Source organism: Ovis aries, chromosome 6 (assembly GCF_016772045.2).
Source record: "Ovis aries strain OAR_USU_Benz2616 breed Rambouillet chromosome 6, ARS-UI_Ramb_v3.0, whole genome shotgun sequence".
NCBI lineage: Eukaryota > Metazoa > Chordata > Mammalia > Artiodactyla > Bovidae > Ovis > Ovis aries.
The window spans coordinates 34,362,083-34,378,037 of record NC_056059.1 but is presented as its reverse complement, the minus strand read 5'-3'; the positions used below and the strand labels follow the sequence as shown (position 1 = coordinate 34,378,037).

The 15,955-nt window shown below is 34.7% G+C and overlaps 1 protein-coding gene across 7 annotated transcripts in view; it reads left to right on the top strand.

Annotated features, from left to right (window-relative positions):
- The window catches only part of CCSER1 (coiled-coil serine rich protein 1), a 1,491,420-nt gene that overhangs the window by 810,182 nt on the left and 665,283 nt on the right, over nucleotides 1–15,955 (top strand). For all 7 annotated transcript variants that reach the window (XR_009600997.1, XM_060416879.1, XM_027970872.2 and 4 more), the window contains exon 9: nucleotides 5,385–5,462. Coding sequence is in view for 6 of the 7 variants with exons in the window: in XM_060416879.1 (XP_060272862.1) it covers nucleotides 5,385–5,462 (78 nt within the window). In the remaining variant the exon portion in view is untranslated. The remainder of the gene's footprint in view (nucleotides 1–5,384; nucleotides 5,463–15,955) is intronic.

Here is a 15,955-nt window from a genome sequence, read left to right as displayed (position 1 = left end):
TACTTCTGTTTCTAGCCATGGCCTTTCCTGTTTAGAGTCCTTTAGGAATTGTTGTAAAGCTGTTGTGATGTCAGATTGTCTTAACTTCACTTGCCTGCGCAGTTTTTGATTTCTCTATTGAATCTGAATAAGAGCCAAGTTTACTAGCTTTTTGATTATTTTCTCTTTTTTTAAATCACATTTTCTCCTTCTCAATTCTTCCCCAATGACATGTGCTTGCATGTGCACATGTGAAAGTGCAAAAATATACATTTATCAATGGTAGCTATTATATTTTTTTATGATCTATGATTGGCCAATGGATAAAACATACACCAGAAATGATTCTTACTACTTAAGCAGAATATAGTTTTAGAATATCCTGTTTGAACCAATCCTATTTTTAAAGAATTTAATGCCATTCAACATTTAGTTTTCAGTTTGCTTTTTTACATCTTTCAATTTTGTGTTATAACGCTGTATAAATTTTATCATTTTATTCCTGACTCATGTTCCAAATGCCTTGTTGGTTATAAAAATGGGTATTTTGTGGAATTGCAGCTCTTAAAGGAAATAAGCTGATAAATCCTCAGTTCTGTTCTGTCACTCAGTCGTGTCCGACTCTTTGCGACCCCATGGACTACAGCATGCCAGGCTTCCCTGTCCATCATCAACTCCCAGAGATTACTCAAACTCATGTCCATCAAGTCAGTGATGCCATCCAGCCATCTTATCTTCGGTTGTCACCTTTCTTCTCCAGCCTTCAATCTTTCCCAGCATCAGGATCTTTTCCAGTGAGTCAGCTCTTCACATCAGGTGACCAAAGTTTTAGAGATTCAGCTTTAGCATCAGTCCTTCCAATGAATATTCAGGAATGATTTCCTTTAAGATGGACAAGTTGGATCTACTTTCAGTACAAGGGACTCTCAAGAGTCTTCTCCAACACCACAGTTCAAAAGCATCAGTTCTTCGGAGCTCAGCCTTCTTTATAGTCCAACTCTCACATCCATACATGACTACTGGAAAAACCATAGCTTTGACTAGATGGGCCGTTGTTGGCAAAGTAATGTCTCTGCTTTTGAATATGCTGTTTAGGTTGGTCATAGCTTTTTTTCCAAGGAGTAAGTGTCTTTTAATTTCATGGCTGCAGTCACCATCTAATGTACTTAAACTGTTTTTACAGTACAGCAGAATGACTTAGTAGAATCATTAGAGCATTTAGGCAGGATGAACAGCAAAGGCAGTTTTATTTTCATTCTAGCTGGATAGTGACTATGCATTTGGTATGCGTCCTTATGTATACGTGAAGTGGAAGCAGCAATGACACTTGCAGCTTTTCCAGCCAGAATATCTTTTTAGAAAGGACACCAGATTTTGAAGACAGATAAAGGTTTTCCAACTTGCCTCTTTCACTTAATAGCCTATGTGGCCTTTAGCAACAATTTCAACTTACTAAGGACCAATTTCCTGTTTTTTTTGAGAATAGACAATAACAGACATTGTACATTCTTGAGAGGATTCATATAAATTACTTGATACCAGTGCTTGGCATGTAACTGTATTCTGTTAATGTAGTGGTAGGGATTATAGAAGTAGAGAAAAGGGTGAATATAAATAACTAAATTTGGCAAGTTTGTAAACTATGTATGTTTTCTTTGGTTTATAAACATTATTTATGGTAGCTGATTTTAATATACAGGTTTTGTATTACTCTTGATGTTAGATGAGATTAATCAAAAATTTGGAGAGAAAACCATTATATATTTTTATTCATATAGCAATATTCTATAAAATTCAAAACCTCCACATATTCAAAAGTCAGATAAATCAGCAGTGTAAAATAATAAAAAGTATACATAATAAAATTCCTCTTTTTCATCCTGTTTTGCTTACTTTTTCTACAGAATGTGATAGTTATTTGTTAATTCTATTTAATTAGCACACAGATGTTTTCTGAACCAGAATTTTTTAAAAGGTGTGTTTATAGTTTAATAAACACAATTTAATAAATATTAAATTTTATACTATTAAACACAATTTAATAAATATTAGTATTTTAATTCCTTGAAAAGTGTCTGGGGTTTAGTTACTTATAAAATGTATCTGCCAAAAATTGAATTGTTTAATACTCCTTTGTCCTTCTGAGAGAATCTGGAAGAAGAAATTGAATTGTTTGCTTATATAGAAAAATACTGGAAAAAAGCTACATTAAATCACATGCATGTGGAAATTAATTGATGGTCCAGAAAAATAAATTTTAATGTACTTCAAATGTTTCTTTTCTCCAGGTTGCTTCCTTGTAATTCTTTTATGGAAGGTGAAAGGAAGTATTTAAATAAGTTCTGTTGTAATTTAATTAATATACTATTTGGCCTTTCATTTCATTTTCAAAATAATATTTGAAAAATTAAGATAAACCTAAAAGCCTTTGATATAGAATTCTATCCTCTCTGTCATGGACTTGGTTTACCACAGTCTCATTTCTTTCTATGGTCCCTTTCATTGTTTCTCCTTAGGCAAGTTTGAACTAGTAGCTGTTTATATATATATCTTTGTCAGGGTCTCGCTCACTTCTAAATATTTTCAAATGTCATTGCCTGAGAAAGACCCCGTATCACTTCCACTCAAAGTGGCTAATTTCTTTCCAAACAACCGTTCAGTGACAGCAAATGTTAAGTGTTACTACTTTTTTGCCCTCTCCTTACATTCTAATCAGAGAAGGCAATGGCACCCCACTCCAGTACTCTTGCCTGGAAAATCTCATGGACGAAGCAGCCTGGTAGGCTGTAGTCCATGGGGTCACTAAGAGTCAGGCACGACTGAGCAGCTTCACTTTCACTTTTCACTTTCATTCATTGGAGAAGAAAATGGTAACCCACTGCAGTGTTCTTGCCTGGAGAATCCCAGGGACAGCAGGGCCTGTTGGGCTGCCATCTGTGGGGTTGCACAGAGTCGGACATGACTGAAGTGACTTAGCAGCAGTAGCAGCAGCACATTCTAATAGGAGTCTAAATAAACGCAACTTGTTAATTCTCATTTTAAATTTATACTGGAAAAAGTGGCCACATTTTCACTTACCTTTTTCAAAAAATGAAAACCATCCCTTTACATATTACAGCTTAGATTATCTAATCTCCATTTCACTATTGTCTGCATAGCAGCTCTAGAATTTTTGTAAGAGGAAAGTTAGAAGGTTTGGTCATTAATAATCCATAAGGTATTTTTTGTAAATACATATCTGTAAAATTATGTTTACCTAAATTATGTATGTATTTTGTTAACCAACCTGGATAACTTTCATATCTTATTAACGATTTAAGGGAAAGAGCAAGAGAGTTCCAGAAAAACATCTAAAGAGCCTCTGGATGAAAGTGAAAGAGGAGAGTGAAAAAGTTGGCTTAAAGCTCAGCATTCAGAAAACTAAGTTCGTTGCATCCGGTCCCATCACTTCATGGCAAATAGATGGGGAAACAGTGGCTGATATTTTTCTGGGCTCCAAAATCACTGCAGATGGTGATTGCAGCCATGAAATTAAAAGATGCTTCCTCCTTGGAAGGAAAGTTATGACCAACCTAGACAGCATATTAAAATGCAGAGACATTTCTTTGCCAACAAAGGTCCGTCTAGTCAAGGCTATGGTTTTTCCAGTAGTCATGTGTGGATGTGTGACTATAAAGAAAGCTGAGTGCCGAAAAATTGATGCTTTTGAACTGTGGTGTTGGAGAAGACTCTTGAGAGTCCCTTGGACTCCAAGGAGATCCAACCAGTCCATCTTAAAGGAGATCAGTCCTGGGTGTTCATTGGAAGGACTGATATTGAAGCTGAAACTCCAAAACTTTGGCCACCTGATGCAAAGAGCTCACTCATTGGAAAAGACTCTGATGCTGGGAGGGATTGAGGGCAGGAGGAGAAGGGGATGACAGAAGATGAGATGGCTGGATAGCATCACTGACTCGATGGACATGGGTTTGTGTGAACTCCGGGAGTTGGTGATGGACAGGGAGGCCTGGCGTGCGTGGTTCATGGGGTCGCAATGAGTTGGACACAACTGAGCAACTGAACTGAAGGGAAAGAGAGAGTGTTCACTTTTAAGTGAATTTAATTTAAAGGAAAGAGTATTTCTTAAGGAGAGGGAAAGGAAGAGAAAAGGAGGAGTAACCTGAGGGGAGAAGTGGAGGAGAAGAAACAGTTTTGTGTATTGTTAGTGAGGTTTGTGATGACTACTATCTCTTCCTGGAAAAAAATTAAATGATGAATTGTATCAATTTTTACCATTAAAATATTATGCAGCTCTTTTATTGACCAAGTAAAGAAAATAAAATAAAATTCTCCTTAAATCAACATAAGACAAAAGCAGAACCTAGTGGAATCACATGAACTTCTTGGGAAACCCAACTTAAACTTGTTAACTTACAGTTTGCAGACTCATTGAAATGGGTGGTAATCATAGTAAAAAATCCCAAGATGAGGTGTGATCATGTGAGTACAGCACTCTGAGCTGTGCTAGACACACAGTGAACACATTATAATAAATATGCAAAGATAATTTTTACTGTAAGTGACACATTTAGTACCAAGAAGACCAGAGCCAGAGGCCCAGTCACATTGTGCATATGTGCATGCTAAGTCTCTCCAGTCGTGTCCAACTCTTTTTTTGCAACACTATGGACTGTAGCCTGCCAGGCTCCCAGTCCATGAGATTCTCCAGATAAGAATACTGGAGTGAGTTGCCATTTCCTCCTCCAAGGGATCTTCTTGACCCGGGGACTGAACTGAGTCTCTTGTGTCTCTTGCGTTGGCAGGTGGGGGAAGCCAGCCACATTAGTAGACCAGACTTAGTACATTTGCATTTGAGATATGAAATCCCAAACTTTCCTCATGTTTGGTATCTCTTAATTATAACAGGGTTGGATTCATGTAGGCTCCCCTACAGGGCAGATTCCTAAATGTGTAGATTTTGGAATGAGAGAATTAGAAGCAGTAAATAATTAAAAATATACAAAGTGGAATAGGATGGTATTTACTGAAAATGTTTTGAATTTTACGTGTAAACATTCTGAAACTGTATCAGTAAAATCCTCTCAATTTAAAGAAAACAGTAGCTTATAGAAAACTTAGCATAATCATTTGATATTGGATTTAAGCAAAGCATGTCTCTAGCTTTCAGCCATGATTCTGACTTAGTGGTTCCTGTATTAAAAGAAAAGATGCCAAAAATGACGTTATTATGACCTGAAAATTAAACCTCTGAATGTTCAAATTGATAAGTAAAGCACCACCACAGCGGAATATATGCACAATCATGAATTGTACAGTAATCAAATTTTAATTCGGGGGGATATTAGTGTAGAAGCACATGACTCACAAAAGTGTGTTTTGGTTTTGCTCTTTTTTTTTTCCTGCAGGAAAAAGTTCAGCACTTACAGAAGGCTTTTGCTTCAAGAGTAGATAAATCCACACAAACGGAACTTCTAGGCTATGATGTAAGTAGCTATATAAAACCATTTTTTTTTTATTGGTATTCAGACCTCCATAGCTTATTTACTTCTATTGCTGTTATGTCCATGCATTGATTTAATAGGATTTAGTGGTACACCATTTATCTTTTGCTCTTAAATAATCCCCGAATACCTTCTGGAACTGAAAAAGATAATTACAGGCACTGACGAGCATACCAATGTCTTATTAATTTCTTTAAACCAACATCTCTAATACAGACTTCTGAATTAGTGAGTTTGCAGACATGTGCAAGAGACGTATTAGAATACTAAGACAACTTATTTTTAAGAACATACTGATTTATTTATTAACAGTTTAACAAAGTTATTATATTTGCAATCACCAAGGGCCAAGTACATCATTTTTACATTCTGGCACATAAAAGGGAGCACAACTTTGCAGAGAAATTTACAATACTATTTTAGCTCGTGGGCTTTTGTGGGGGCTGCAGAAAGTAATTTAATTGAATGTTAGCATTTTTTTTTCTTCATGTGAAATATTTGTTGAACTGTCAAAATAGGATTGTAAAACATGTTTTAATACAAGATGACCTCCAGTAACACTAAACGATTTTAGAAAACTTTGATTCAAATATGTGCTAAACAAAGCTATGACATTTTCACTTTGCCTAAGTTCACAACTTTAAATTTTCTTTCTATGAAAACATAAATGAGTTATCTTCTTTATGTTGAACCTAACATTTGTGAGAACACTCTGCTTTTTAAAAAAAAATTATTAATATTATTTTTACCATTCTATTTGCAAGTAATAATAGAAGAGAAATAATTTTAGATTTCATGAAGGGCTTTAATGATAAAATGTCTATCTATCTGCATGTTCTTATTTGTGTTGCCTTTCAAAGTACGTTAACATATGTAACATAAAGCTGTCTATCTCTATTAGGAAGTAAATCAGAGTTTTGAATTTCAGCTAAAATGGTTTTCAGACAGTTATGTGCATTATTTTTTAATTAAAAAACATTAAAATCTATCCCTTTCTTTGGAGTTATTCTCTTATTTCATATTTATCCTTAATACCTAAATATTCTAGATATCAATATTCTGACTATAATACTTCTTCAATTCCAGTGCTTTGATATTTAAATGATAATGTTTCAGATATTTAAAAGTAAATGTTTTTAGTAAGTTCAAATGTGCTTTAGTACACTAATTCAATATTTATCTGTTTAAGAGGAGTTATTGTTTAATTTTTTTTTCTAGTACATATTATCTGTGCTTAGGTTTTTGGGATATAAAACCAGTATGTATTTTACAATGAATAATCCATATGTTTTTAAATCTGTGAGTCAGTTGTCCAATAAGAGCAATAAATTCATAGTCCACATTAAATCTTATTTCAGCATAAATTCATTTAACACAGGAGCTGCAAATAAACTTAAAATTCGCCTATTTCAGTGCCCTCAATTTTTAAACAAGTTGACTGAGTTCCAGAAAAGTGAACTCACTTGTTCACTAATGCACGTTCTTTGTGGAAATCTGGTCTTTTAAAAAGTAGCGCTTATCCTTATAACAAGAAAAAAGGAAGTACTTATGCATTTACACTCAGATATTTCATTTTACTCAATTTAAGAGACTGATGCTTAGCAGACTAAATTCTAAATTTCTGAATGACTGAATGTAAATGTAGAATGTAACCCTCTTAGATCTATAGCACTATTGGTGCCAGTGAGAAATGGTCACTAAGACGTGAATGGTATCTGTGGGGAGATAGCTAAGTTGAAGCTAATAGATATTCCTTATGCATTTGAATGCCTGTCTATGCCCCATACTTTTCTTGATTTTACAAAATGTCTGTACCAATGGTATTTAATTCTCCAAACATGTAAATAAAAATTAAAACCGTGATCATAGTTAATTCTTGATCATACCTAGCTTCTTCTCATATCTGACAATGAGAGCTTAATATATTTTACTAGATAAAATATTAAAGAATAATTTCTTAGTAGTGAGTCCTTAAAGTATCCCCTCATACAAGTTTCTGGTATGATTTGGGTAGTCATTAACATAGAATAATGTTCTAAAGATTTCATATTTTGTACTTCTTGGTGATATATTTTAGGACATAAGCATCAGAATCAGCAAATTACCAAAGATATGCAAGCAGAACCTTCTACCAGTAACTAGGTGTAACTGTCATAATAGATTTTAAGGCAATTAGTATTAAACAAAACTGGGATGGGAAATATTTTAAATAAAACAAGTAAAGCATTTACAATCTGCTGAGTCTTGTAACTATTTGGAATATTATTCATTAATGTAACTTTTTCATGACTGAAATATATTTTCTTTAATTTTCAATACCTGTTTATAATTTTTTATATTCTTGTATGCAATGAGAATAATTTGTTATCTTTGATGTTTTGCTCACATTTTCTCAGGAAATATAATTTATCTTTAATTTATCACAAGTGTGTATGTATGTGTGTATATATATATATATATATACACCTACATACATGCTGGGGGAGGGCAGGGCAACTTACTCCAGTATTCTTGCCTCAAGAATCCTCATGGACAGAGGAACCTGGTGGGTTACAGTCCATAGGGTCGCAGAGTCAGACTCAACTAAGCACACAGTACCAACCTTTTAGGGACTTCCTTGGTGGCTCAGATGGTAAAGCATCTTCCTGCAATGGGGGGCACCTGGGTTCAATCCCTGGATTCGGAAGATCCCCTGGAGAAGGATATGGCAACCCACTCTAGTACTCTTGCCTGGAAAACTTCATGGACAGAGGAACCTTGTAGAATACAGTCCATGGGGTCGCAAAGAGTCAGACATGACTGAGCGACTTCACTCACTCACATACATGCTGTTTGAAATTTGCAATAGTATTTGTGAGAAAAAAACTCTTGTAGAAATCTTGCATATTATGGATGATGTTTTCACCTCTTTCTTTTTAAAGCTGTCAATATTAGCCACAAATTGTTCTTTACTGATCTTTATGGATCATGTTTCAGTGGCATGAATGTCAGAATATAGTCAGTCATGTCCGACTCTTTGCAATCCCATGGACTGTAGTCTACCAGGCTGCTCTGTCCATGGGATTTTCCAGGCAAGAGTACTGGAGTGGGTTGCCATTTCCTTCTCCAGGGGATCCTCCTGACCCAGGGATCGAACCCAGGTTTCCTGCACTGCAGGCAGACACTTTACCCTCTGAGCCACCAGGGAAGCCCTATAAGAGACTACAGTATCTATTAATATAATTTCCTTGTGAAGATAGCTGTTAATACACATTTTGCTTAAGATGGGAAATAGAATCCCCAGAAGATATTAATTATAATGAAAACTATTGAATGAAATTTCCCAAAATTCACTACAGTGATTAAGTTCAAAGGTTTGTACAATAAACAACTTCTAGCCTGCCACAGAAAGAGTCTTAAAACTAATGCAAGTGGCAAGAATTATTTTAAAATAATTTCAGAGTGTCTCAGCAAAGACCTATAAACACAATAGTTCTTATGATGAGGGAGATTGTTAAATAAATGATGAATGTGTCTTAAATAATCAATGCCAATTTAACCTCTTTCACCCTCCTCTGTCTGCACAGGCTTAGTTTATTGAAAGATCAAAGAATAATTTCTTAGGTGTCAGTTGTATTATTAAAACAGGATGGAAGATGAATAGATGTAGTCAGGTAGCAGTGTTGTCGATTACAAGATTATGTTAAGAGGTAGGCAAGATTCTTCTGATTACATCAGCTGTATAAATAGATGCTTCAACAAAGCACATATGCTGCCCATAAAAATTTTATAGTTTGAACTACTGCAAATAACATTTTGGTTAAAGCAGTTGAGAATGAATGACCAAAATGCTACAGTGAAATTTTATTTTCTGACAGTGAGAAGATTAAAATCCTTTAATTAATTTGACACCATTAGGGACAATTTTTTAACTTCCTTGGGCTTCCCTTGTAGCTCAGTTGGTAAAGGATCTGCCTGCAGTGCAGGAGACCTGGGTTCAGTCCCTGGGTTGGGAAGATCCCCTGGAGAAGGAAATGGCAACCCACTCCAGTATCCTTGCCTGGAAACCTTACAGGCAGAGGATCCTGGTGGGCTACAGTCCATGGGGTCGCAAAGAGTCGGACATGACTGAGCGACTAACACTTTGTTGTTCTACAGAAGGTTGTCATTTTCAAAGTGACTGATTAACTTTAGGTGTAAATTTTCCTTTCAGGTACTTCCCAAACTTGACTCAGAACAGTCATAGTGTCTTGAGATGCTCTTTTAGGCAGAAACATTGAAGTTTTAAGATCTTCCACTCATTGGCATATGTTTTACACTTATATTTAAAACAAGTGTTTAGTAGAACTAGGAATGTTTTGTTCATACTTTAAGAGTTTTAAAGTTACCAGGTATTTCATCAGATATTATTATTTATCACTGTTATTCTAAATATTATTAATAGTTTGTATGTGGCTATTTTAAAATCAGCTGAATTGTGGTTTCACACATATTACGTCTCAGTCATGTATGAGTGAAGCATAAATCAGCATGGAAATGTATGCTCATACCTCTGTGTGTTCTGCAAATATTTTAATACATTTCCAAGGGTGGGACTTGCTTTATAAACACAGCTTTCTACTTAACTAGTTGCATTATGAATACAGATTTTGAAAAACTCAATGCAATTACCTGTATATTTGCAATCTACGCTATTTTTCTCATGTTTAGTTTTGCAGGCTCTCCTGGCACAGTTAGTAGTGTTCAGGGAATTCTAACAAATAAGAAAATAGTTCATAATGTAATGAATAAGAGTAATTAGTTTTTATAGTAATTGTTTTATTAGCTATTAGAGCAGGAGAGTATTTTGTGTTATGCTAATACGTTATGTCAACTTACATGTTAAGCCCGGGCTTCCCAGGTAGCTCAGAAGGTACCTGGTCTTCTGCCTGCAATGCAGGAGACCAGTGTTAAATCCCTGGGTCAGGAAGATCCCGTGAAGAAGGAAATGGCAACCCACTCCAGTGTCTTGCCTGGAAAGATCCTGTGGATGGAGGAGACTGGCAGGCTACTGTCTATGGGATCACAAAGAGTGGGAGACGACTGAGTGACTAACACTTTCATGGGTTAAGTCCAATGCTAAGAACTGAATAACTATTGATTAGGTTGTCTCATCCGACTGCTAATAAAGTGTAGTTTCTTAAATGTGTTTTAGATCCATCTGTAGCTATCATCTTTCTTAAATTCAGTACTTATCCTGATCATGCCTCAATGTGATCCAGTATTTAGTAAAGGAGTGCCTTCCCCCAATGTGCTTCATTCTTTAATATTTACTTAGCTCAGGTATTTATGTTGATTTTTAGAAATTAAAAAAAAATAATAATCAGGTTTAACACTGAATGATATATTCCAGGTTTTCTTCCTCTTTTTTTTTTAAGGTTTTTAAAATAGCATTTAATACTTAAAAGGTGAAATGTGCATAACAGAAAGCCAAAAAACACAAGAAGCAAAAAACAAAGTCATTCATAATCACAAGCAGTTTACTGTTTGATGTGTCCTTCTGGGTTTCATTTGTGTATTTCTTTTGAACTCCAATTTTTGTATTACATTAAAGGCAACTTTCAGACAAGAACATTGATGAAAACACTGGAAACAACATCTGCCACAGTTGTTTGCTAATTGATGGAGGAATCACAGCTTACCTAGTGGTAACATTCTAAGGGCATCACTTCTGAAAATCCATGCATGTATTCATTCAACAAATATTGATAAGTGCTTCCTGGAAGCCAGGCCTTGTTCTGCGTACTTGAACTACATCCTTTAACCAAACAAATAATCCCTCAGGGAGTTTGCATTTCATTATTATATTTAAAACAAAAAAGTTAAATATAATAAATAAGCAAAGTATATAGTATGTTAGAAGCTCCTAAGTGCAATGTAAGAAAAAACAGGGAAAAGATAATTGTGAGTGTAGGCGTGTGGTCAGGGTTATGATCAGAAACTTTATATAAAGTAATCTGGACATATCTGAAGGTGACATGTGCCTTGTAAGACTTGAAGGAGATGAGGTGAAAATCACCATTAGCCAGAAATCCTTTTGTGATGTGCTTCTTGAAATCTGTTGAAGACCCTCAGTCAGAACAAATTGATGTATCTTGGCTCTATGAATAAGAATAACTGGCTTCATTTAGGGGCCCTCTATTATAAAAATAGGCATTAAACACTAGAATCAGACACAGTATACCAAGCAACTCACACTAGGGGAACCCAGACCACCCGAGGGAATAGCCTACTCAGCCTCTTAAGATCGTGTTCACTTATCATAGGCACTGAGAAGAAAGCCGGCTAAAATCAAGTTTGATAAGTAAACTACATTTGCTTTTCTTCTTCTTTTTTTTTTTGCTTGCATTGTCTCCACCCTCTTCTCTCTCTGTGTACCATTATTCTTCAGCCCAGGCAGTGCTAACTCTATAAATTTTAAATGTATAATTAGATTTCATTGTATATCTACACATCCCATTTATTAGAGCTATGCTACTAAAAGTGAGTAAAGCACTCAGTAATTACTTGGTGAAGAATGAATATATTAACTAAAAGACTCTAATGTTATTTTTATAATCCTAAAAAAATCTAACAAATCAGTATGCATTATTTTACTTTATTCACAAGAATCATACAGAAGTACATGTTGCTACCCTACATTTTTACTCTATATTTGTTATACTGAACTAATATTTTGCAGTGACTACTTTGCGCCTTTTAGAAGACATATTAATATTAAATGCAAATCAACATAGATAACCAGCTGAGGTGAAAATAACCTTTAAAACATGGATGACAACATGCAGTTGTCCTTAACATACTGCATTGAATGGTTCTTTTTAAAATCCTGAATCTTTATCTAGGAACTAGATCATTCCTGGAATGTCTCCAGGTCTTTAATTCTTACTACATAGAATTGGTGTTAGTTAACTGATAGTTCTTTTGTTAAGTGAATCTGTGGTTGAAATGCTGATGGGGGAAATAGCAAGGCTAAGTTTTAACCAAAAGTGAAAGTGAAGTCGCTTAGTCATGTCTGACTCTTTGCGACCCCATGGACTGTAGCCTACCAGGCTCCTCCCTCCATGGGATTCTCCAGGCAAGAGTACTGGAGTGGGTTGCCATTTCCAAGAAAACTCATATAATTGTAAAAATATTAATTAAAACAAAGCAAAAGAGCACACTCAAATATTTTATATAGCTCAAATTATGTGGGGCAGGAAAAATTACTTTCCCTCTACCCTCTTGGCGAGGACCCCACTCTACAATAATAAGAGACAGAATAGCTGTAGAAAACAAACAAGTTTAGTAATACGTATACTGCCTGTATAAATGGGAGATACCTAGGAAAGCAGTAATTCCTTGAAATGGCCTAAACCACCACCTTAAATACCATTTCTAGCTGAAGACAAGAGGATGGGAGCAGGGAGGATAGTTATGGGAAGTTTCCAGGAAAAAATACAGTAAACAAAGGATATGATTGTTATGCAGATTTAAGTTGATGCCTTCTTCATAAATAGAATTTTCTAGAGATTTGGTCATCTTCCTCCTTCTGGTACAGAGAAGGAGATACCCTTACAAACAGAGTTCCGTCTTAAAACTGTGAATTCTTCTTACAAAAGGTAACTTCTTAGTGTTTTGGAGCTTCTCCTGCTGTTTCTTAAAAATAACAAGCTCAAGATAAACCATTTGTCAAAGAAGCATGTTTTGGTGTAGTATATTTTGCTCTCCTTCAACTAGTAATAGTGAGGATCATACTTGCTTAAAATTATGTTGATTCTGTGATAGTACTGATATGAGAAAAGAAGTGTAGATATTTGTTGAAAAGAAAATTTTTCCCAACCCACTTCTACTTCTACTTCTGAGATTGCCATCTCTATAGGAAATCTAATTTCAAAATTTCAGATAGTTCCTTAGAAAATTCTAGAAGTCATTTTAGTATTTTCCAGTATGCTAAATGTCATTGCATAAAAGAGAGGCCCTTCTGAAGGAAGAAAACAAAATGTGTATACTAAAGACATCTCTCAGTGTCTGTTTATCATGATTATGAAATTGTTGCTAATCAGAATTTGTATTAAGTTCTAAGAGTTTACTCAAGTACTTGTTCAGTGTAAATCTTTGAGTGTTTATATTTACTGATTTCTGGAGAAAGGAATGGTTTCCTTTAATGTGGTCTACAAGTAAGAAAATCTATAAAATGAAATTTATTCTTTATATATGTATATACACATATCCTTGCAATATAAGTATAAAAATATTATATAGATAAATATATAAAGTGTTAGTCACTCAGTGGTGTCTGACTCTTTGTGACCCATGGACTGCAGCCCACCAGGCTCCCCTATTGTTCTCAGGCAAGAACACTGGAGTGGGTAGCCATTACCTTCTCCAGGGGACCTTCCCAACTCAGGAATTGATTCCCATTTCCCAACCCAATGCCTTGCATTGCAGGCAGATTATCTACCATCGAAGCCACCAGATAAGCCCATCAGTAAAGCTGTATACACACATATACACACAAATACTTACATGACATAACTTTAAAAAAGAACCTACATTTATTTACTATTTTTATTATACAGCATAGGATTAGATGCAAATTTTTAAACTTTTGCATATATATAATAAGAATTAAATTATACACTATTATGTTTTAAATGGCTCTTCAAATTTTAATATGATTAAATTGGAATTAGAAAAATATTGGCTGGGTATATTTGTGATCTAATTATGTCATATTTTGTATGAATTAATATTTAACTGTTTTTTAAAGGTAGTAGTCACATTGACTCCCTAAAAACATCAACTTTCAGTAATTTCCATAAAGAATTTCAGATCAAATCTAAAATATATAGAAATATATCAGATTTCTAGGACTTGATACCTCATATCTTTTTTTAGCCAAGAAGCAGATATTATTTCCCTTGCATACAGTTATTTCCTTTATTTTTTCTAGTAGTTTTAATCACATTAATTAGAATTCTTAACTCTTAAGAACTTTATAGTGAAAATTAAGAAGTAAGCAATTATAGACTGTCTGTTACTTTTTGTTTTAGTCACTGAGTCACTTCTGACTGTTTGCGATGGAGCCTGCTAGGTTCCTCTGTCCATGCGATTTCCCAGGCAAGAATACTGGAGTGGGTTGCCATTTCTCTCTCCAGGGGATCTTTCCAGCCCAGGGATCAAACGTGCATTTCCTGCATTGGTAGGCAGATTGGTGTATTTACTACAGCATTCTTTACGTTGGCAAATTAATTATTAATACATTTTATAATTTCTAGAGGTTTGTCATCTTTTTAACAGTAAAGTCTTTCAATGTGACACAAGAAATATTCACTAACAAGCCCAAATATAATCAGTTCCTCTATCATAGGAAGTCAAAAGTAGTAGATAAGCCTGTATTCAGTAATAATTGTTTAATATTTTCTCTTATTTGGAAATAATTTGTGTATTCAATAAGATTCTATCACTTTACTCAGCAAAACTCTGCTGCTGCTACTGCTAAGTTGCTTCAGTCATGTCCGACTCTGTGTGAGCCCACAGACTGCAGCCCACCAGGCTCCCCCGTCCCTGGGATTCTCCAGGCAAGAATACTGGAGTGGGTTAAGGACAGAAATTACCAAAAGAATTTGCGAAACTACTCAAGTAGACATACAGTAATGTATAACTATTGCTGAAAAGCTCAACGAAAAACTCTTATCCTACTTAAATCACTTGTTCTCAACAGTTATGTTTCAGTTACTTTTGAAAACTTTGTGCGACATTAAACAAAGTCAGCCATTATCCTAAGCTGTTTGTCTTGCCTATAAATTTTGTAACAGAGATAGTATGAACTTCTTTGACTAGTAAACCCAGATAGAATGAGTGTTACATGTCTGCATTATATTTAATGTTGTTAACACTGAACTTATGTCTTTTAATTAAACCAATAAACTTCAGATAGCTTTTATTTACTGGCAATTATTCAATATTCTGTGAATTTTTTAAATTGGATCACTATATTTCTGAAAGTTCCAGGATTACTTAATTTATAAAGCACTTATTTGAAGTCAGTTAAGTAGAGGTCTTTTTCAAAATAATTTTGGCAGTGACATCTGGAGGTAGAAAAATATCACACATTTACAACATGCATATATAGACATTTATAAATATACAGATACAAATATAGATCTTAAGATTTTTCATTTAAAAAATTTAGCTATGAGTCAGGTGTATTATACTAGTACTTGACATGTTTTTGAGATCAGATGGATCCAAATTATGTTTCTGGAAGTATGTCCATTAAGATGTTTGCAGTTTTGTTTGTGTTATTGTCGTCCTTGTTGTTGTTGGTTTTTTTTCTTTCCTGCCCTAGAATTTGTAAAGAGACTTGGAATTTTTCATTTGCCTGATTTTAAAATAACTCTTTTTTTCTATTTCTGATAACAAACATCTCCCTAAAATTAGCATTTCAAAGAGTGATTCTTAGGTTCTAGAGA